The 22,184-nt window shown below is 43.9% G+C and overlaps 1 protein-coding gene across 8 annotated transcripts in view; it reads right to left on the reverse strand.

The window, feature by feature from the left end:
* Positions 1-22,184, reverse strand: part of PBX1 (PBX homeobox 1) — a 329,982-nt gene that overhangs the window by 230,931 nt on the left and 76,867 nt on the right. The window contains exons 1-2 of one of the 8 annotated variants that reach the window (XM_081494034.1): positions 21,123-21,244; positions 16,921-17,029 (exon numbers count right to left, since the gene is read on the reverse strand). The exons of 6 other annotated variants lie outside the window; for them this stretch is intronic. In XM_081494034.1, the coding sequence (XP_081350160.1) occupies positions 16,921-16,963 (43 nt within the window). In that variant the 5' untranslated portion in view covers positions 16,964-17,029; positions 21,123-21,244. Of the gene's footprint in view, positions 1-16,920; positions 17,030-21,122; positions 21,254-22,184 lie in introns of those variants that run through there. One more of the 8 variants, XM_081494033.1, reaches the window with a different exon arrangement.

Consider the following 22,184-nt stretch of genomic DNA (forward strand, 5'->3'; position numbering starts at 1 on the left):
CTAAATGTGACCTCTGCACAAAACCACTTCCTTCTTCCTCTGCTGATACTGCTTACAATTGAATGGGGTTTTAGCTAGTTGATACGGTGCCCAGGTTAATATAAAGGAAGTTTATGTAATGGCAAAGGTCCTTCACTTTATCACAAGAGGAGATTCCTGAAGTATCCTTGATCTTTCTCCAATCTCCCCAGGCAGGTGTTCGGTCTTTTTTATTACTTACTTTATTTACTTGTGGCTGCATCAGGCCTTAGTTGCGGCATGTGGGCACTTTCATTGGGGCGCGCAGACTCTGCCTGTGGCTCACGTTCTCCACAGCGTGTGGGGTCAGTAGTTTCGGCCCTCGGGCTCAGCTGTCCCATGCCACGTGAGATCTTAGTTCCCCGACCAGGGATCGAACCTGTGTCCCCTGCTTGGAAGACAGATTCTTAACCACTGGACCACCAGGGACGTCACCATTCAGGTGTTTTGAGTCTTCTCAGCCCTGCCGTGTCAGTTGCAACTGAGAGGCCTCAGTCTCCTGGCAGCTGCTTTCAAATCCAGTGTTAAGTTCCCCAAGGCTCCAGGCCCCAGCATGTCCCATGGAGGTAAGGTCCCCAAAGGCCTCCATTCAAAGATTAAACCAGTATTTCAGGCTTAGACAACATTCCCTTACTATTAAAGCCAGGTGCATCCTTCTCCAGTTTGCGTACACTTTATTTTCTACCAGAACAGCATGTGATTCTTCCTAGCCTCTTCTACCAGTCAATGTTTTGGGCTGCAAACAAGAGGAATGGACTCTGGCTCACCTACTCAGGGGAGGAATTTACTGGACAGATACTCAGTGCCGCACAGAATCAACAGGAAGTCTGGGGAACCAAACTCGGAAAAATACGCCCAGGCAGCTGAGACCACAGCCAAAGCGCTGCCACAGGATGTCAGCTAGGAGACAAGCACTGTGCGGCTGACTCTGGGGACACAGACCAGCCACTGCCACCACCCCCAGTTCTGCCGCTACCTCTGTCGTACTGTCTGTGTGTCTCCCTCAAAATTCAAGCTCGAGCACGTGGTTCCAATCAGCCAAGTGTAAGTGCTTATGAACCTGCTCCTGGGGAAAAGGAAAGTGTCTGAGAAGTAGGCAGGTACTGCAGAAGCCCTCAAATGGCAAGAGGACATTCTTCTCAGATTTGGCTCCTGCTTTCTCGGTACAAATCCCAGCTTCCCTTTAGTCACTCAAAAGAGCCCTCTTTGTTCAGCAAGGAGTGTGACAGAATAGAAATAAAATATACAGTATATTTTCCCTCCTGTATAATGTGCTTTGGGTATTCAAGGAAATTAAATAAATTAAAATATACGCTTTAAATAAAGCATTAAATAAAGGGAGGGGGGCTATATTCCTAAGGAGGAGGTGGCAGAGAAATGCATGTTCCAGGCTTAGAATCAAAACGAAAAGACCTGTGGACACAGAATTTCCAATCATATTTCACCAGGACCTTCACCTGCCTCCAAACCAGATGATATGAATCAATGTGTAGTTTCAAGTCTGGACATATCCCCGGGATGTGGTTTCTAGAGCTAGAAACAACACACCTAATTTCCAACAATCAGGGGAAAGAAACATTTCCGCACTGTGTTGATATCACGCTGGTCACAGGGAGGGATGGAGGGGTGGGGATGGAAGCCACACTTTCTAAGTGCCTCCTATCCACCAGGCACTGGACAACCCAAGTGCTAAGTATGATTGCCACTGGTCCTCCCAAAAGCCGTGATGAGGCAATTGTAAAGTCAAGGCTAAAGGCCAGAGTTCTGGAAATCAGAATCTAAGATCAAATCCTGCCTTTGCTACTTAGTAACTGTGTGCACTTGACAGGTTATTCAGCCTCTGCCTCCTTTGTTTCCTCAGCAATACAATGAGCATAGTAAGAGCCTCTGCCCTGAAAGAATGTAGTGAGCATTCAAACAAATAATATAGGTAAAGTGATTATAACAAGTACCTAGTATATAGGCACTAATACTGGCTATTACTATTATCAGGTAGCTTTTAAAATCTCCATTTTACTGATCAATAATCGGAGGTTGTAGAGGCTAAGTATTCTGTCCAGGGTCATAAAGTGGGTCCATATATGCAGAAATGTAGCAGAACTGGAGTGTCAAACTCAGATTTGACTCTAAAAACCAATGTTATTTCCATGACACCACACTGCGTCCACACGCCTAGAATGTCAAACACATTCAAGCTGCTGTCCAGAGCCAAAACCGTAGTTCTATTGCTGTGAATGCTGAGGAACTGTCACAGCAATTATCTATATTAATAGATCTCTAGTATTTTAGCCCTAGCGATTATTTGTACTTGTTTTGGTCATTCTTAGAAAGGCAAGATTGGAATTCCCAGAAACCTTTAAAAGCACAGCAGATAAAAAGCAGTTTTCAACGGTTGCTCTACACACACCAGGCTGACGAGAACCTTTAGAAACGACACATTCACTTTTCTGGCCTTTGGGCACAGGGTCACTTTTACAAGTCAGCTAAATCATGGCTACAGGATTAGAGTGGGTTATAAGGTCGATTGGTCTTTCTTTTTTGTTCCCACCAGTTCTCCTTTTGTTCTTCCTTTTTCTTACCTATTATTTGAGAAATAACCACAAATTCTGAATGCCACTGTGTTTAAGAGAAAAGGGGACCCTCTGAATTTTTAGGTCTCCCAATCCACCACTCACCTGTCACCTTCTCCCTTCTCCCCTAGAATGTGCCTGACAGCAGGGCACACATGCCAACAGCCACTGGAGCTGCTGGGGGGCACCTCTGCAGGGGTGCCTTAGCAGGTGGGCATCCCCAACACCACTGGAATGATGGGATGGCAGGTCAGGAAGGGGAGGGGCACCCGGAGTTTGTGTAACTCTGGGACTATCAGTCCATCACCTTTCTTTCCCGCACAGCATGCAGGTTGCATGGGCTTAACCACAGCGGTCGATAAAGCCACACAGATCAGAGTGAGTCAATGAAAGACAGTAAGACAACAAATCTAACAGGGGAAGGAAAAGGAGTATCTCTTTCCTCAACCACCCCATCAAAGTAAAAGCGAGCCTCCTTTCTACTTGAGCAGCACAAAAAAGACATAACAGGCACATTCCTCATGCTGAACAGGGAGGTGTGATGTAAATGTTCCTACATCCCACATTCCACAGTTCAGGACCAACTAAAGTTTTTGTTAACATCTTGTATGGATTTTGTGTCTAGTTTCTGCCCTCAGAGAACAGGTATCATCAAATATACTAAGACTGTGAAATCATTGCTCTATTTCTGAGTTGAAGTAAATCTTACTTACACTGCATAAGCACTTACTGTTACTTACTGTTATTTTGATTTTATTGCTTTGATTAATCCAGTTTTAGTACATCATGATAATATGAGGTTTGGTTTACCATATTATTATTGTCTCCTGTAGAGACAACCGTCTCCTGATTCCCTGAAAGACAGCAGATGTCCCCACCTTCCCAATAGATACCACATACCTCCTACATCCTAAAAAATGCTTAACTGGAGTAGGTAGAAATACCACAGTCACTGAAGTAAGTGTTCTTATGTCGCCCAATCACCAAGTATTTCAGAAGCTTGTTTCTTGAAGCCAACTAGCTTTTATCATTTCTCTGTACGTTCTTGTTACTTTTCCACCCTATGGAAAATAGTACCAATACACTCCATTGCTTTGTTTTGTTTACCAAACAGATCATTTGCTTATTTGGACTAGAATATGTTGTCTTAATATCATTGCTTTAGTCCAACATCCCACATAGATTTTTTTTTTCATTCTTAACACAGGCTTGGTGTCACACATATATAATCCACAGTTAACCCATTCCTAACCTCATTTGGACATCAAGCTCACCAGGGGATGAAAAATCATATCACCTATTTTTGACAGAGTATAATCATACATTATATGCAACATATATAAGCTAATATAACAGTACAATATGTACCATTTATATAACTTGAGGATTCAAGATGCAGAACTGATATCCACCACCTTAGACACAATTAGTCATGTTATAAGAATTCCCCACACTTTTTAACATTTTATTGTCCCTTAATTTTCTATTTCACATTGTAAAGAGTTTTTTTCCTTCATTCCTCAGCATCCATCACTCAAATTGACACAGCAAATCCTCCAGTGGCATCAAATGGCATGCCATGTTTCTATCAAATTCCAGACAGCTTTCTCCTTATAATTTATCTAAAATGAAGGGAATAGATGTGTTGTGGTCCTACACAGATTTGGGAATCTGTTTTAGTGCTGAAATGCTATGAAGAAGCATAATTTAGTTTCAAGGAAGTGAAAATGTGCAGCATTACCAGTTTGTTGATCTAAATGAACTTAGATGAGGTGAATTCTATTATTATTTTAAATTTTCTGACTCTGTAAAATACGGACTAGATCCATTAGAAGAAGACAAATTCTACAGGCAAATATGGCTGGGGGAAAAATTTCCAAGAGACACACTAAGCATTTGCCTTCCGAATTATTGTTGATTTGAAAAAGATCCCTGATCCTATTAATGAGTCAACTATGACTGAGATTTTGTCAGATTATACTCACTTTTGCTACTCCATTCCTCAGCTATTTGACCAGAGTTACATTATTTATGTATTAGACCAAAACATATCTGACATTTCTTACCACTGAGGAATTACACCAGTAGATTCTAAGAGTTTCTCATTATATTAAGAAGCCCACTCTCTGGTCAATTAATCAAATAATGAGAGTGTCTTATTTTCACTCTCTTAAAATATAATTTTTAAAATGTTTAAGAGTATATACCATATTAATTCCACTCTCTACCACAACAGTCAAAGAGGTGTACACTATAATGGTGAATATTTGCATTACTTCCTTGTTCCACAAAATCTACTGACTCCAAAGGCTGTCACACCCTCATTTATCATACAAAATCTTCATCAAGTCCTTATTAACAATGCATAGTTTTATTGTAGAACTAGCATATCCATGCCATGTAAAAGCCTATTCAGTAAGGTTTAGAGCAACTATGTCACACAACTGTCTACAGTGTTTTGTAAATCTAAAGCCTGTTACAAGCAAACAAAACAAAAACACATGACCCCAGTCAAGGAGGTTAACTGGAGCTCCAGACTAGCAAACACAAAAACCAGATCAGACAGATTACAAAAGAAAATTCACCGATCATCATCAGAAATATTGGCATTGTCCTGACCATCCCACTGGGACATCACCAGAAATGGCTCATTTGGGAGTAGGTTAAGAGCAGTCCCAAATCCCATGTGCCTCATCCATCTCTATTTATTCAACATTGGACTTTTCTACTTTAGAAGCCAGGACACCCTGTAACATGGTGCCCTGAAAAAGGTAAGTACTCAAGGAAGCTGTTGGAGACGGGGAGAGGGACGTACTGAAGAATAACTCCTTTTGGCTCATTTCCATAAAGTCAGTTCTTCCCCTGGGGCATCCTCTCCAGGGTGTCATCCCTGACCCAAGCCAGCCATGTCCAAGGCCCTTCTTCCATTTCCAATCACGCTCTGCCCTCATCCCAGTGATAATACACATCACCCACTGTTTTCCAACTGTGAACTCCTTGAAGGCAAGGACGAACTATTTCTCATCCCCAGTTCAATAAATGCTGCTAAATGAAGATATGAATGCTTGAGATTCAGTTAACTGCCTTGGTTCTTCCACTGACCAATGACAACGGAGTCTTTCCTAAATAGGCCTTATAGTGCCACATAATTCTCTTTTTTGTGACTTTTAGAGCAGAGGGGAGAAGAAAACGGGACACTGACGTGCTGCTCCAAAAATACTCTCAGACCTTTCTCTCCCCATTTGGACCCTTGAGGAAGTATAAACGTCACTAGGGAAAGTTTAAAGGTGAGAACAATTTAAATTCAGTATTTCTTGCTTTCTCATCCCCATCTTTACAAACCCTTCTGGATCCTGCATCTGCTTAGCCTGACTGAAGCTGTGGATTTAATGAAAAAAACCATCAATGAGGACATAATTATATTACATAACAAATTTTAAATCAAAGAAACCTGAGATCCAACGTCTTGCCATGATGTCAACTCTAACCAGAGTACCAAAGACTGGGCCTCTTTTCTGTCAATTCTCAGGGACCCTGGAAATGCACACACACCCTGCCTGCTTGGTTCAAGGTAAAAGCAATGGGCTATATGTCAGAGAACCTGAATGTTCCTGCTATTATAAGTTAGCAAACAACCTGACAAAGTTCTCCACATTGTCCCCATCTACAAAATGAGGCTATTATATATAGTTAGACACCTCAGCATTCATTGTTTTTATAGAATATCTGCCAGAGATTTCTATTCAATTTTTTTTATATCCTTGAATTATTCTCTATTTAGAAAATAATGGTGGAATTTCCCAAAAATAAAGTTGCACGTTAATCTGGAGAGGAGCAGAGTTTTAAAATCAAATTATCAACACAGAATGACAAAACCTCAATCAAGGAAGAAGGGAAATGCTGCTCCATAATCATACTTATTGTCATGAATAGCAAAGGATAATGAACCGGAGAACGAACCCTAAGCAAAGAGAAAAGTAGGTCCCAAACCATTTAAAGCACCAATTTGTGGGGCAAGGTCTGAGAAGTATGGCCATAAAGCCTTTGTTCACCCTGGCTTCAGCTTTCCCATACCTCTTGCCTGGCACCCTGGTCCTTTCATTGAATCCAGGAGACTCAGGTCAACTGGACCACCATGTACTCCAAAATATTTTTGAATATTTTGAATATCCTAAAAATCAAATTAATTTCAAAGATTTTTTTTCCTTAGAGAAAAATCACAAGTGAGACTGAGTAAATATATTGTGATACACTTATATAATGGACTACCCACTTGGCAATAAAAGGGAACAGACTACTGATACAAGCAACAACATGTGTAAATCTCAAAAAACATGATGATGAGTAATAGCCAGGCCCAAAAGAACACATACTGCATGATTCTACTCATTTACAGTGTAAGAACTGGCACAATCAGCATAGGATGAAAAAAATTAGAATAATGGTTGTTGGGGGTGAGAAGTGAGGGAAGGGAAAGTGATGAATTGAGGTAGAAAGGATCAGAAGAAACTTTCAGGGTGATGAAAACAGTCTAGATCTTAATAGCAGCACTGGTTACATGGGTATACTCACTTGTCTGAACACATTAAAGTGTATACTTAAGATCTGTCCATTTTACTATTTGTAAATTTACCTCAGTTTGTAAAATTCACAAGATTACTCATCACCAACCTCCTCCCACCTCTGACTCAGTCTAGCAAGTACAATGAAGAGAACACTGAATTCTGGAAACAGAGGACCTGACATATAACCCCAGTCCTCTAACCTTCTAGCTCTATCATCTTAACATATCTCTACTCCACATTTTCCCCACCTGCAAAATGGGAAAATCTTATTCATGGTCATTCCAAACAAAATACACCAAAGATAAATGCCAACACCATATAGAAAAATGCTTTGTAAATAGTATAACATGATAAACACGAAGAGATTATGATTCCCCAGATTAGGGTAGGGGTCAGGACAGGGTATCCATCAGGGTATCCCCCACTGGGATAATGTTCATTTATGCGACGATTTTCTCTTTCTCCCATTTTGAAACATGGGATTCTGCAGCTACTCAGGCCACTAAGCATTTGGCCTCCACTTTTCCTTACACAAGGGAACACACACACACACTTCCATAAGCTCTATCTGCTCTCAATTGCTCTAGCCACGCCGTCTGCTTCGCAAGGTGCCCCATCTACATAAACTAGGAGGATCCATCAACCAGGCAATGAGAGAAAGGCAACAAACTGTAACCCAAGGCCAAGGTGCAAAGGCCCACACCAGGAGGAACAGGTCATCAGGTCCTGCTGAGTCTTGGCTGTCACCTTGCTTACAGTGGACTTGGTCACAGGAAGTCACCTATCGGTGGCATTACCCTGTGTCCCACTCCCAAACCTGCTCTTTTCTGGACAGCTGTTTATGCCCTCCCTCTTCCCTGGCTCTCCATTCTCGTCCACACTTTCTCTTTCTCTCCAGGCTGGGTTTAATTTGACACCTTGAGCTTTGGTAACGAGGTGGGGAGCAGAGCAGCCACAGCGGAATTCATTAGGCTCAACACTACAGGGCCCGCTCTCTGTGCGTTAATGACATCGGAGGGTAGGGAAACGAGACAGCCACCACGCGAGATGAAATAAACATGAGGACTGTCAGCAGTGACAGCCTGAGCAAAGGGGACAAAATGAGCCAGGTAGAGACCTTTCCCCGTCCGCACAATGCAAACCGACAGCTTGCAAAGCCCCCCTCCCCACCGCTGCCCCCCCTTACCCAAAGCTGAAGAGTGAGGAAGAGGTGGGGTGACATGGAAGTGTGGATAGGAAAGAAGGAGAGAAAACACAATGAAATTACCATTGTTTTAACATACAAATTTCATTTATCAGTTTAATGTTGGCGCAAACCAAATTTATCACCCTCTTTCGGAGACAGGAGGCACGAGGAGGCTGGGGGTGGGCCCAGGCTGCATGATGCTTGGAGCCTTCTAGCCTTCCTCCTCCCCACCCCAAGCTCTCTTGGCTGCTTCTCTTTTCTGAGTAGCATCCTCCCCCCACCCCTTCTACCACTATAACTCCATCACTGGCTGTTACTAAAGGGGCATGGAAGGAGGAAAGGAAGAGAGAGAAGCATTGGTGATGGAGAAGAAATAGAAATGCTGGCTTCTCTGGATGTTTTTTTTTGAAGGGCAGGGAGGTGTTGACAAAGAAAATTCAGGCAGTGTGTACTCGGCCACGGAGAGAGTAGCAGGAGCATAGCCAGACTGAGAAAAGCCCTCCATGTGGACACTTTTAGGAAGAGCAGCAAGGGCCCTGCTTCCAGCTACCGGGTGTCAAGAGAGTTAACTGACAAGGGAGGTCTTAGGGACTATGATGATCTTCCCTTCTGCACACAGCACAGAAGGAATGAACTGGCTGTAGTCAAACTAAGCCTCCTTTTCTTCCAAGAGAATAATCCTATATCCACAGGACCAAAGAGAGAGCCTCTCTTTCCTGGATTTGTCTAACAGAAGGGTGCTTCCTCATCTCCAAAAAGAGCAGACTCCTACGGCTGCCCCCAGCATGCAGCCCAGGGCTGGTATCTGGAGGGTTCCATTTTCCCCAATGTCATCAGCAGACCCACACAACCAGACTGCATCACTTCTTGCAAACCCTTTCCTGGAAAACCGTCCACTATTTCTTTTCAGCCTTTCTCAGAGAGAGTATGTATGTAAGTCAAAGCCCACGTTTTGAAGCCAAACATCCCTATTTTCTTTGGCCATGGACATCTCAAGGTTTTCAGAGAACTCTGAAAGCCGGCAATATTATTATGAGAAGGGAAAAGAAAGCCATTATTTTTATTAATTAGCATTCAAAAGGAAGTTTATGAAGGCTGGATCAGTGACAGAATTCAGACTTGGAACAGACCCAGCACAGTCATTTGAAGCTACGTGAATGTAAGTGTGCTGTCTCACACCAGGCCAGGCAGGTAGGGGCCTCCGAAAAAATTAATATGCAAGTTTGCTGCAGATTCTGCCTCAGGGATGTGGAAGATGTGGGAAGCCAAGGAAGAGGAGTGCAAGCTCTACACTTTAACGTGGTGGCCATGAACTAGGGAGCTAAGCGGCCATGGCTCCAACCAAGGGCATAAACAACTAATATCAGAAAATTGCCTAGTTGTTCCAAATATTGGAGAAAAAAATGGGTTTGAGGTGTCACAAAATGGGGGACAATTTTGTCAGATATGTCCTGGGTTTAAGGCCTAGAGAGACACAACAGAAGTTTTACCTACACTCAACAATGACAAGGCCTTAGTTTCCTCATCAGAAATGGTTCAGGCCTTTTTCCCCTGGATGATGTGGAAATAAATGAGTTAGCACTCTATATGAAGCATTACCGTCCTTGAGGAAAGCAATCCATTAATAATGGTGCTTTAAAAGCATTTTACTTTTAAGAGACTAATTTTGCTTTATGCTCGAAAATATGAGTATAGAACATTTTGTTAAGGAAAGCAGACACATGGTTCATTTCTTCTGGAAGGTGTAAATGGGACGATTAAGAGTAAAGCTCAAGGAAAGGGCTGAGTGAGACCTGAAGGCCAGCGTTATCACATCTAGCATGGACCACCTGAAGAGGAGCCCAGAATCCATCGTGCACACAAAGGGAACAGCACACAGCCCACCATGCTGAATCAAGAGAAGCAGTAATCTTAAGTTACATCAAGGACACCACAGAACAGCAGCTAAACAAGATGCATGTTCCCCATACGATTCACATTTGGACTGGCCCACAGTTTTATGTCTTTTGGCCCAGTTGTAATTTCAAGCTTGCCCTGAGATCAGGAGTCCCTTTTCATTTGTACATTTTCATGACCCTACATTGCCTCTCGCCATCTCAAGGGTTCCCCCTACAGAAGTTAATTACTCCCCTCACGTTTTCTCACTTATCTGAAAGAAGAAAGCCTTCCCACCAAGAGGGGGCAGTTGACAAACAACTCCTGTGTGGTCCCGAGAGGTAGGGAACACAGTGGAAAGAGGCGGATGGCTTTAGAGAGAGAGATACAGGTTTGATCCTCTTTCTCCACTATTTACAAGTCTGGGATTTAGTCTCAGTGGCCCCCAGTTTCCCCTTCTGTAAAATGGAGATTAGTATAACACCAACATCTGTGCTACATTCAATTTAAAGACGGTAAGTATTACACACCTAGCAGTGCCTGGCATGTAGCAGAAACTCTTTCAAAGTGAACCAGGTAGCTGAAAAAATGTCCAAAGAAGTAGCTGTGACAGTTCTGAAGTTTCCCTGCCTTGAAGTATGTGAAAAATGAGCTACACAAGCAAAAAATACTACACACACTACCAGAATAATCTATAGCTTATAAACATCAAAAAAGTGAAAAATGTGAAAATGTTAGTCGCTTAGTCATGTCTGACTCTTTGTGACCCCATGGACTGTAGTCTGCCAGGCTCCTCTGCACGGAATTCTCCAGGCAAGAAAACTAGAGTGGGTAGCTATTCCCTTCTCCAGGGGATCCTCCTGACTGAAGGATTGAACTCACATCTCTGGCATTGTAGGCAGATTCTTTACCATGTGAGCCACTAGGGAAGCCCAAGTGTGTGGCCTTCCTCTGTCCATGTGATTTCCTAGGCAATAATACTGGAGTGGGTTGTCATTTTCTTCTCCATGGGATCTTCCTGACCCAGGGATCAAACCAACTCTCCTGCTTGTCAGGTGGATTCTTTTATCACTAAGCCACCTGGGAAACCCCATATATAGTATACCTACATACTATATCTCTGTCTATGGGCCTTCCCCAGTAAGAATACTGGAGTGAGCTGCCATGCAAAATTCCCTTCCCCCACGGTCAGCACTTACAATCAGTTATAAGGCCTTCCTTATTTTTCTTTAGGCATCTTCAACCTCTTAACCTCACTTGCTCCAATCACCACTCTTCCCCCAGTCCCCACAGCAATATTTTACAACCTTGGTGAAAGTGAAAGTGTTAATCACTCTGTCGTGTTAAACTCTTTGCAACCCCATGGACTGTAGCCCACCAGGCTTCTCTGTTCATGGAATTCTCCAGGCAAGAATATTGGAGTAGGTAGCCATTTCCTTCTCCAGAGGATCTTCCTGACCCAGTGATTGAATTTCTGGGTCTCCTGCATTGCAGACAGATTCTTTACTGTCTGAGTCACTAGGGAAGCCCTATGTGCCTAATACTAAGAGTTGGGATGCTTTGAAAAAAATAAGAATTAATGCTCAGCACTAGGCCCCAGAATTTCTGATTTCATTGTTTCTGGGTGAAGCCCAGGTATTGCTGGTAGTTCGTAAAAGTTCCCCAAGTGATTTTAACAGGCAACCAGGATTGAAAGCCACTTTGTACCAAATATACTTGTTATTAAAAGGTTTATGCATAACATTAAAAGCACATTTTTATGACCATAATGACATGGCAGGAGTCTTAGGCCTGAACACCAAAAAAGGTAAGCTTCTCAGCCTCTGTGAAAGCTCATACCTGGGAGGGACATGGGAGGTCAACTAGGTCACCCCCACCTCAGGGAGGAGCTTGGGAAGGTGAAGTGACTTCCGCTAATAACACAATGACATATACGGGCAAAGCTGGCTTCCTCCCCACAGACCCCTGGGTCTCTAGAACCTACTTCCTTTGGCTCAAGTTCTGAGGCCTGAACTGCCCACCCCCACTCTCTCTTCTGTTCTCCTCCTTTTTTGTCCCATCCTTCCCAGAGTTGCCTCCCCTGCTGGCCTGTTTTCAGTCTTTAGTGCTAAATGCTTCCAGTTTGAAGTGTCCCATGTAGTGCCTGGAGCTTGAAGAGGAAAGTTACCATGAAAATCTTAATAAACAAATAAATAATTCATACTAGGTATTGGTCTGTTCTCAGCACCACTAGGTTTCAAACATTTCTTAAAAACTGACTCTCACCCATAAAGTCAAACAAATAAAATCCATGATACAGAAGTGCAAGAGTTGAAGTTGGGGTTCGGTCCAGAGTCCCAGGGGCTCATCCACTCCCTGCGCTGCCAGAGGGGCTGTCTTAGGGCACCATCACCCATTCTCAGGATCCTACGAGGGGTAGATGGAAAATTTCCTCACCACAGGACATGCGGTTGTCTCATGTGCTTGTGATGGACAGCCCAAAGGATACAATTTCACTAGACTACACATCCTCAGTCCCCAAAAAACAAGAGAAGGCAAACCACTGTGAAAACGGTATGCGTTGCAATTAGGTTGTAAGAAAAATGAAGAAACGTGGCAGGTGAGACCTATTCAATCCACTCAATCCTGAGAAGGTACTGAAGTCTCCCAAGATGATCAAGAAATCTCTCGGACTCCCTGACAGTCCAACAGTTAGGACTCTGTGCGCCCAGCACAGGGTGCACACATCCGATCCTTGGTCAGGGAACTAGGAGCCCGCATTCTACATGGTATGGCCAAAACAGGAAAAAAAAAAATCTCCTTCCTCCCAGCAAGCAGGGAAATTTTCTTCATACGTGCATACATGCCTGAAGACTCAGGGGCCCTGCACACTCTTTCCATTCAGGAGGAAGGCATGTGAAAGTGCAAGTCGCTCAATCGCGTCCAACTCTTTGTGAACCCATGGACTATACAGTCCATGGAATTCTCCAGGCCAGAATACTGGAGTGGGTAGCCTTTCCCTTCTCCAGGGGATCTTCCCAACCCAGGGATTGAATCCAGGTGTCCCACATTGCAGGTGGATTCTTTACCAGCTGAGCCACAGGGGAAGCCATAATGGAGAACAACTAAAAGTAAGGAGGTCAGTATGGTCACATTTCCTGCCTGGAAGCATCCACAGGTTTTTGACAGTCAAGAGAGGCTGCCTCTTCCTGGTAATCATTTCTACCCAAAACAAACAAACAAACAAAAAAACTACAAATCGCCTTCAGGTAGATTTCTTCATTTATGTGGCTGTCAATGACAAGTGTCCCTATCAAACTAGCTTTGCAGTTACAACTACTGGTTCGGTGGCTAAATTTGCCAGATATCCCACATTGATTATTTTAAGTGATTTCCATAATACAGAGGAAGTCAAGATTACAAAGAATTTTTGTTTCTTTGCTTGTCTGCTTAATTATTTCTTTACCCACCATATGCTTCCAAATCAATGTCTCCTTTATTCTGCTCCAAAGAAAGCCTGGCTTGCTTAAGGACTAGATCTAAACATCTCTAAGGCTGTCAAGGAAGTGAGGCAGAGATAGAAAAATAAAATCTCTTCAGATCTGCATTTGGGGTTACTTGTCAAAATACAAGCAGGGAAATCTTCCTCATTTCATCTTTCCTTCATTTCACCCTCTGATCTCCACTAGGCAGATGCCATGTTCCCCATTTACAGATGAGACAGCTGAGGCTGAGAAAGGCTAAGTGACCTGCTCAAGGTCATACAGTCTGATTGTCCTTGACCTTGGATCCAGGTATTTTACTTCTAAACGCAGTGCTTTACCCATTACAAAACTTCTGCCTCAAAATTCCAGGTGCCAAATGTTAAACTGTACTGAAATGTGCCAGAAACCACTGCAAAACATTTAATTCAGCAAGTCTGTCATGATGGTGGTGTCATGTCTCCCCAGCAGTATCTTACCAGCACCTTCAATTTCTCCGCGGACAAATCCACCCAACCACTGGGAGTGAGGAAGGTATCAGTGTGTATGTGTTGGCAAGAATAACAAATGGGCCATGAACAGTTTTCAAAGGGCCACTTATTTTGTCCTTAATATTTCAAACCCAAGTCCTTCTGCCATGGTTTTTCTTCCACCTCTTGCTCCAAATTCTTTTCAATCGCCCCCTTCAAACTGTTTTAACCCTCCCCCGCCCTTCTCCTCTGCCTTAAAATCAAGCATCCATGGAGTTTGTTCAGATTCCCTATTCATCAAGGAAATGAATTCCATATGCATAATTCATTTCCTTTGTGAACTTTTTTCCCCTGCAGGGAGTTAACGCTCCCCAGTGCACTGGGAACAGAGACAGTGACAGAAGGACAAGAGAGCAAGGGGGCAAAAATGCCTTTTTCCGCATAACCGGGACAGATAGGGGCCAAGAGGTCTGGCTTCTGCTGGCTGACACCTTGAGTTCCACAATTCTATCTTGCCCAGAGGAGGGGGCACCCTGCACTGTTATTAGGGGACAATAAGCTTCAAGGGCGAGTAGTCCACAGAGCCCGGAGGCCTTTCAAGGCTGGAGGCCTTCTTTCCAACCCCAGTGCCTGACTCAAGGGTAGAAAGAAATCGATAGCATCCTCCCACTCCTTTATGGTTCTGCTCATATGAAAACCCCAAACTAAACAAAGAGATAGACACCGTGCCCAATGCACCATGTTTAACAGCTGTTGCATTTGGAGAAAAAGCAGTCCCTAGTCCAAAGTCAGATTTGAAAAACGGCTTTATTAAGAGAAAGATTTACTGTATGTGAACTCCAAGCCTAGAAAGTGGAGGAGGAGCAGCTGAGAAAGACAGATCTGCCAGTCGGGGAGCCCAACTGACTCCACTGGCTGATGTTACCTTTTGGCAACATCCACTGACCCACACGACATCCTGGAAGCTCCAGGCCTTTGGTTGTTAACTCTTTAATAACAGCTGAGAGTCCCCAAAGTTCAGAGCTGGCTTGATAAATGGCAGAGCAGACCTCAAAGCCAAGATGGAGCTTTTATTCTAGCACAATTTATTTCAGGGAATAATGTTACTTCACATCTTATTTTAAAATTCTTTTTTTCAAAAATCCATCTTTCTTTTCTCTTTTTTTTGCTTCTGCTTTCTTCCATCTGTGTACATATATATAAAAGGTGACGGGGTAGCTAATAATTCATTGTTAGATTTGGGGATTCTTTTACCTAATTTCTAAGACCACCTATAGTTCAGGATTAGCATCTTGGGAAGGAAGATGAGCTGCTACCTTAAATGTCTAGGATCAGCACAATTTTGTACACAGCTCCTAGAATAGACTGGCCTGATGATGCCATTTAATAAGTAATAATGAAACTTTACTGTTATTTACTTTTTTTCTCTGTGTGGTCTGATATGGACTAGATAGGATAAAGCCAGTAGAAGACAGAAGTAGATTTACCAAGAAATTTTACTGTGATTCTTGTCAAATTTGTAAAGACAGATATAAACCTCCATGGCGTTTTTCCAAAGTATGAAAACCAGAAAGCAGCTGGCCAGCTTTATTCTACCATCGACTAAAAGCACAGTGACAAATTAAGCCCTCTACATGAAAGCTAGGGATATCAACAGTAGACAGGTGCATTATTAATCAAAATGTTCAGTGCTTGGGGCACTAGAGTGAGGATCCTGGCCCTGGCCTCAGAGAGCTTATGGTCTGTTTAGGAAAGAACTATAAAGAGAATAATAAAGATACAGTGGACTCAAAGAATATGTAAATATATAAATGAGCCAAGCTACCCCTAGAGTTAGCAAGGATTCCCAGATAACGCCCTTCATAAGAGCCATCAGATCACAGAGGTTTCATGCAAGGGCTTCGGAGTTGGATGGACATGTGTTCGAATCCCAAACATCCCACTTACTAGCTATGTGATTTGGACATGAATTTAATCTCTCAAACCTCCTCTGTAAAATAAATGCTGTAATTTCACTTCTTCAAAAGTGTTTATAAGCAATGAATTAGATTAAGGTACTTAAACTAATTTGGTAGAAAAAAGGTACTAGCTCATTTTTAATCACTGGAAAGAAGCACAGTGATAGGAACTAACATGGTGACAGATACATTACTGTTGCACAAAGTGGGAGTTGCATGCAGGAACTTACAAACAAAAATGCTTCCTCATCTGCACTATGGACTAGAGAGAAGGGGCGGCAAACAGAATAAAGACAATGTCCCCTTCACCACAACCCACACTTTTCCATGGATTCCAGAGTGTGCATCTCTGATCTTGCTCTTCATTTCTGCTCAGTGGCCCCTCCACCAATATTCTGTCTTCGACCACAATATCAGGTCAGCACTGCTCTTCTTCATATACTAAATCTGGACAGTAAGTGGCATCGCCCTGTCACAAGGGTAGGGAGAGCGTCTGCAACGCCCCATTTAACTGCTCCGGGCTCCTATCTCTGGGCTTCATTAGCATATTTCAGCAGTGCCTTGATGGATGAAGATAGATGGGGGAACATCATCCTTGGTGAAATCACTGTTTCATCAAGGTTAAACCAGCCTCAAGCTTCGCCACCTCCCTTTGTTTGGCTAAGTCTCTAATAACAAAATTAACGGCAGAATTAATGCCCAGGAGGCTCCCGGTGAAATATACTGATGCCCCCAGAATGAAGCTTTAGCCTGGACCTCCCAGTTTATAATCCATCAATCAGTTGCTTCCATACTTTATCTTAAAATAGAACATCACCTCCGTCACAGCAGAAGCCAGCCTCTCTATGCTTTTCTTTCATCTGAAACAGCTGGGCTGGGTAAAAGAACAGAGATAGCTGGTTGCCTTCAAATCATCACAGTGACACCTGTCAAAGCAAAGGACAGACATCCAGTATTCTGTCCTTCCTCCACGACTAGACTATGAGCTCCTTGAGGGCAGATGGTTTTTGTTATATTGCTTCCTTTGAACATCTCATGTGTATCGTTTTCTAAGGCAAGCAGCTCATGTTCACTGCGTCCTTGTTGAGAATGAAGAACTGTGTTAGCTGTGATAAAAATACCTACTCAAATGGATAAATTTGAATACCTCCTATCTATGAAGACTTCACAAGACAAGGTTATATTGCCAGTGTTAATCCTCAGGACTGTAGCAACCCCCCCATGTTTAGAGTTTCAACATCACTTCCACGAGATTTCATCCCCTAATCAACCACTGGGACACACTTGGGTGACAGTTCTCCAGATGAAAACAGATCAATGCCCTGCATGTCCTAACCAAGACCAAGTTGAGGAGTGATACAGATGAGAGCCAGGTGAAATGTCTGAAGTCTATTTTTAGTTCTCTTTCACATTAATAGTCACATCCCCTTGGCAGGGCTTCCCTGGTGGCTCAGCTGGTAAGAATCTGCCTGCATTGTGGGAGACCTGGGTTCGATGCCTGGGTTGGGAAGATTCACTGGAGAAGGGAACAGCTACCCACTCCAGTATTCTGGCCTGGAGAATTCCATGGACTGTATAGTCCACGGGGTCGCAAAGAGTTGGACATGACTGGGTGGATTTCACTTTCACTTTCCCCTTGGCAAGACACTTCCACGCACTGGAACTCAGTCTCCACAGGATAGAACAAGCCGGTACTAAGTTCCTTCAGTTCTGAAGTGGGGTTACTACCAACTTCTCATGTATACTTTTGCAGGGAGATGATGATAGAAATGCAGAAATACACCTGAGTTCTGAAAAATAGGCATGAGAGTAATAAACAGTATTAGAGACAGGACTTACAGTAAGAAAATAGAATATTGAGAACCTAAATATTCAATTTTCTAACAAAGTGAGACAGAGGAAGAGAGGGAGAAAATGGGAGAGGGTACACAAGGGAGAAAAGAGACATCCAAAAAAGCAGCCTCTGTGTTATATAACTAATCAAGCTACTGTATCTCACTGGACCTCAAGTTTCTAGGAGTATTCATGAAAATCAAAGGCTTAAAATCTATCAAGTGTTCTAACTTCCTTAAAGGAAGGGTCTTAGCTGAATACCAGAAGTCACTACGACCATGCAAACCCAAACACAGTATGTGCTATTTGTTATGGGAAGGATGACAAAATCACAGGCCAGCGCCACTGGAGAGGACTGAAACTCATCAGACAATAAAATCTCCTTCCTCACACTCTTCTCTGATGCAGAAAAGAGCTGAAATTATTAAAATCCCCAGAAAGAAAGAAGACACAAGACCTTGAAGCTGTTCTTCATACCTCCTTGAAAAATAGCTGAGGCAACAGCCATGAGACAGGCTGAGGCCAAGGCTGCCCCAGAAGCTGCCTTTGGTGGAAACCAAGAACTCTGCTAGAGGTGCACACAGAGAACCACGTGAAACCAGGGCATAAGAAGACAGGTCATTTCCAGATGCAGCCCTATAGGAGGGCAGCTGAGGAAGCACGCCTGGTCAAGAAAAGGCCTGAATTGCTTTACTGGTCTAGATCAGGTCACTGGTGTCCCCATGGCCTGAGCAAGTTTTCTGGGTAACCTGGCAGGAGCTGCGGCACCCCTTTACCAGTGAACAGCAGGGGCAATGGACCCACCCACATTTCTCCTCTCCTCTATTCTCTCTCCTTCCTCCCTGCCCCCAGCCCCAAAGAAAAACACTCAGATGAGCATCATGACTCAGCTGTGGCCCAGGGCCATGAAATGTGACTGTCAGAGGCAGCTCAGGACCCAGCGCAAAGAACAGGTGGCATGGAATTCTAGAACTACACTGCTATCCACCTTCTGCTCACAGTCCACCAGTGGCTGCTCCAAGGGAAAATTTTTGAGCGGCGATCTCTCTGTGCACAGAAATGGCTGAGGATGCCGGTATCATCAATAGGTTCTAAATGCCAGAGCCAAAAGGGTTCTGAGACCAAGTCTCACCTTTGACAAAGAAGTGAAGCTATTAACAGTTGTCAGGGACTTCCCTGGTGGCCCACTGTTTAAAAATCTGCCTTGAAATGCATGGGACTTGGGGTCAATCCCCGGTCAGGGAACTAAGATCCCACATGCTGCAGGGCAACTAACCTGCGTGCCACTAGAGCGAAACAACTTAGGCCTGATGCTACCAAATAAACAAATAAACACTTTAAAAAAAAAACAAAAAAAGAACAGTGGTCAACCCAGAACACTGTGCCTGTGTTTGCTTTAAGACACAAGGAACCAATGAAGAAGAAGTACAAACTGTCCTTCATGGTGGTATGATGCAACATTCCACAGACATCCAGGGAGCCCTGAGATTCACATTTCCAAGGACCTGTGCAGGACATGGAACCATCCCGAATGGAGCACTTGCAGAGCAGTCCAAGCTGGTAATTCCCAACCCTAGACTTATCTGACTCTGATCACCATCCTTGCTTGGGAAACTGAGAATGAGAGTCTTCAGCAGGACTTCCATGATAGGCAAGGTGAGAAGCTGAAGCTTCCTCACAGGAACCCCTCTGCCCCTCTGCAGACTAGTGGACCCCAAATCTAAACACAACAGAGAAGGCACAGGCCCAATTTCAACCCAGCTCAGGTAGGCTTTCAAAAGCCATGCTGCGGTCCATCCAGAGGACACGCTGACCTGGCAATCCTGAAATCTAAAATCCAAGTGTTGGCAGCTCCTAGCACCTTCTGACTTATGGGACTTCCTACGCTACTCTATCCCCTCTGACTTTGCCGGGGGCTTCATTTATTCCATCAGGCCCTGGGATTTTGACCCATCTTGGAATCAGTGGTCTTGAGAATCCCAAACAGATAATCTCACTGCTCTGTATGGCTGTCTCATCATCGCTGAAATGGGAGCCAACCATCCTCACTGACCTGTAAGGATTATCTAAGAAATTACCAAAAATTCCTAAGTACCTTCCAGGCTCCCTAGGAACCAAGTCAAGCATCAAAAGAGGAGGGGTCTCTCATCCTCTCTAACCTCAATGGAGGGAAATAACAGCTCTTCATTCAGAAGGCTAAGACTGGGAAAAAAATCAACAAGTTTGTGCTAAGCAGGCAGGTTACAGGGCTTGCCTTGACCTTCTCCCTTCCTGCTCTGGAGCCGCTAGGAGGAGGTTCACAGCACAAAGCCCTTTATTCGGGCCACAGGTCAGATGTGCCAACACAGGTGTGCCTTTTTGAACCTTCAAAGTCACCCTAAGAGGCAGATACCGACATTATCCTTTCCAGACAGAAACACAAAGATTCAGGCGGGACAAGCGGCTGCATAAAGCTACACCGCTGGCAGGTAGTGACATTAAGGACTGAACTAGGGTCCTCTGATGCCAAGCCTGTACTTGGCTACCACTCAACTCCCGTAGCAGGAACTGGACAGGCAGGACCGACTCACACAAGGAGGGGTAAGGGATGGCATGCTCACATTCTTTCTCTTGCTGCCAGATAATACCTTCCTTAAGAATTCAGCTCCAAACACTCCCACTGCTCCATACACACAACTCTGACCCAGGAGGCCTCAGTCAAGAACCCCCTTCAGAATTGATCGTGAGCTGGTGATCTCACTGAGGATTGTCACGTGCAAGGTGCCGGTCAGAGCTGGGAGAAAGGGCAAGTCAGCAGGGCCAAAGCTCCCCTGCCTTTATCTCTCCCGACCGCTTTGTTCCTCAGACCCCAAAGAACAACAGGTGGTCATGCTCTGCTCCTCTTGTCTTTCTTTCACATGGGCTCTGAGTGTGTGTGTATGTCTTTATCAGAAATTGACTGTTTTATATTATATTCACACATGCTCTCCAGAGTAAAGGCTCCACCAGACTCAGAAGAGGCAGCATGCAGAGAAGTCTGGTACTTTCCTGAAACTCTTTTTCTGGCTCAGCCGTCAACCTACAAGTCCAGCTGTACACAGTACCTTCAAAGGGGAAACTGAGGAATACTGTACAAAAATCAATGCTTAGCCTGAGATATGTTTGGAAAGGAACCATTTTAAAGCACATATCTGTATATTTACTCACCCTCATTCACTATGTTTTCCTACATCTCACTGTGGCCAGGGCAAAGTGCGACCCATGGAAGCCATCTCTAATTTCCAGCAGACCAAACAGGAACAGGCACAGAAATCTGTGCAAGTGACCACGCTGCCACTGTTGCTAGGCAGCACGGTTATGTCCATTCCCTGCTGCTTGGCAACCAGCATTTCCCATCACATACACACACAGTCATCGCAGTGGCACAAGTGCCTTGAACTGTTGTCTTACAGCTTTCAGAGAAAAGGACTGAAATTCAAGGACCTTAGAATCCTGAATGGGTCCCCTGCAACATTCCACAGATATCCAGGCGGCCCTTAGAGCAAGATGGCCCCATTCAATCAAAACATGTCCCTTTAATGACTCATGAATTTGAGCCTGATGGCTGCACATATCTTATACTGAATGCAGTGACATGCCAGAGAGATGGGAAAGGAGCTTGAGTCAGCAGGCTCACACTTTTGGAGAAGAAAAGTCTGCGCTGTATGCTCCATACCTCCAAAAACTCACTGGTGGAATAAAGATCTTTTCCCAGGATTGCCTGTGTAGAGGACTGGGATAAAGTAAGAGAGCCAAATACCTTAAATGGTGATGTTTCTTTCTGTGATCCCAATGCCAGGGGAACTTGGCAAGCCTGTGCTAACTGAGGGCAAAATTGTCCGACAGTCATCCTAACCTCATTGGTCACAATCTGTCAGCTCCCCAACAGCAAAGCCAAAGTCATGAACTTATTGTTCAAGTCAAATAGCTGCCTACCGTATAACAGGACGCCCTTAGCCCACCTCCTGTCTTTGGGTGATAAAGAAACAGATGCCCCAAATCCCACTGGAAGTTAGTGTCCCAGCATGCACTTGAACTCAGCAGCCCTTGGCTCCAGCCAACTGTCACAGCCTCTATAGTCCCAGTTTTATTGTTTTCAAGCTAGACGCACATAAGAATCATGCTCGTGTATTTTTTTCTTTCAGTTTTATTTCAACTCAACTTTTAAATACGTTAACTTTTCTAACAGCCCCTTTGAGAAGAACAAGAACAAGTTCTGCTATGCCCACC

This window comes from Giraffa tippelskirchi, chromosome 5 (assembly GCF_054371585.1).
Source record: "Giraffa tippelskirchi isolate mGirTip1 chromosome 5, T2T-mGirTip1v1.2.pri, whole genome shotgun sequence".
Classification (NCBI taxonomy): domain Eukaryota; kingdom Metazoa; phylum Chordata; class Mammalia; order Artiodactyla; family Giraffidae; genus Giraffa; species Giraffa tippelskirchi.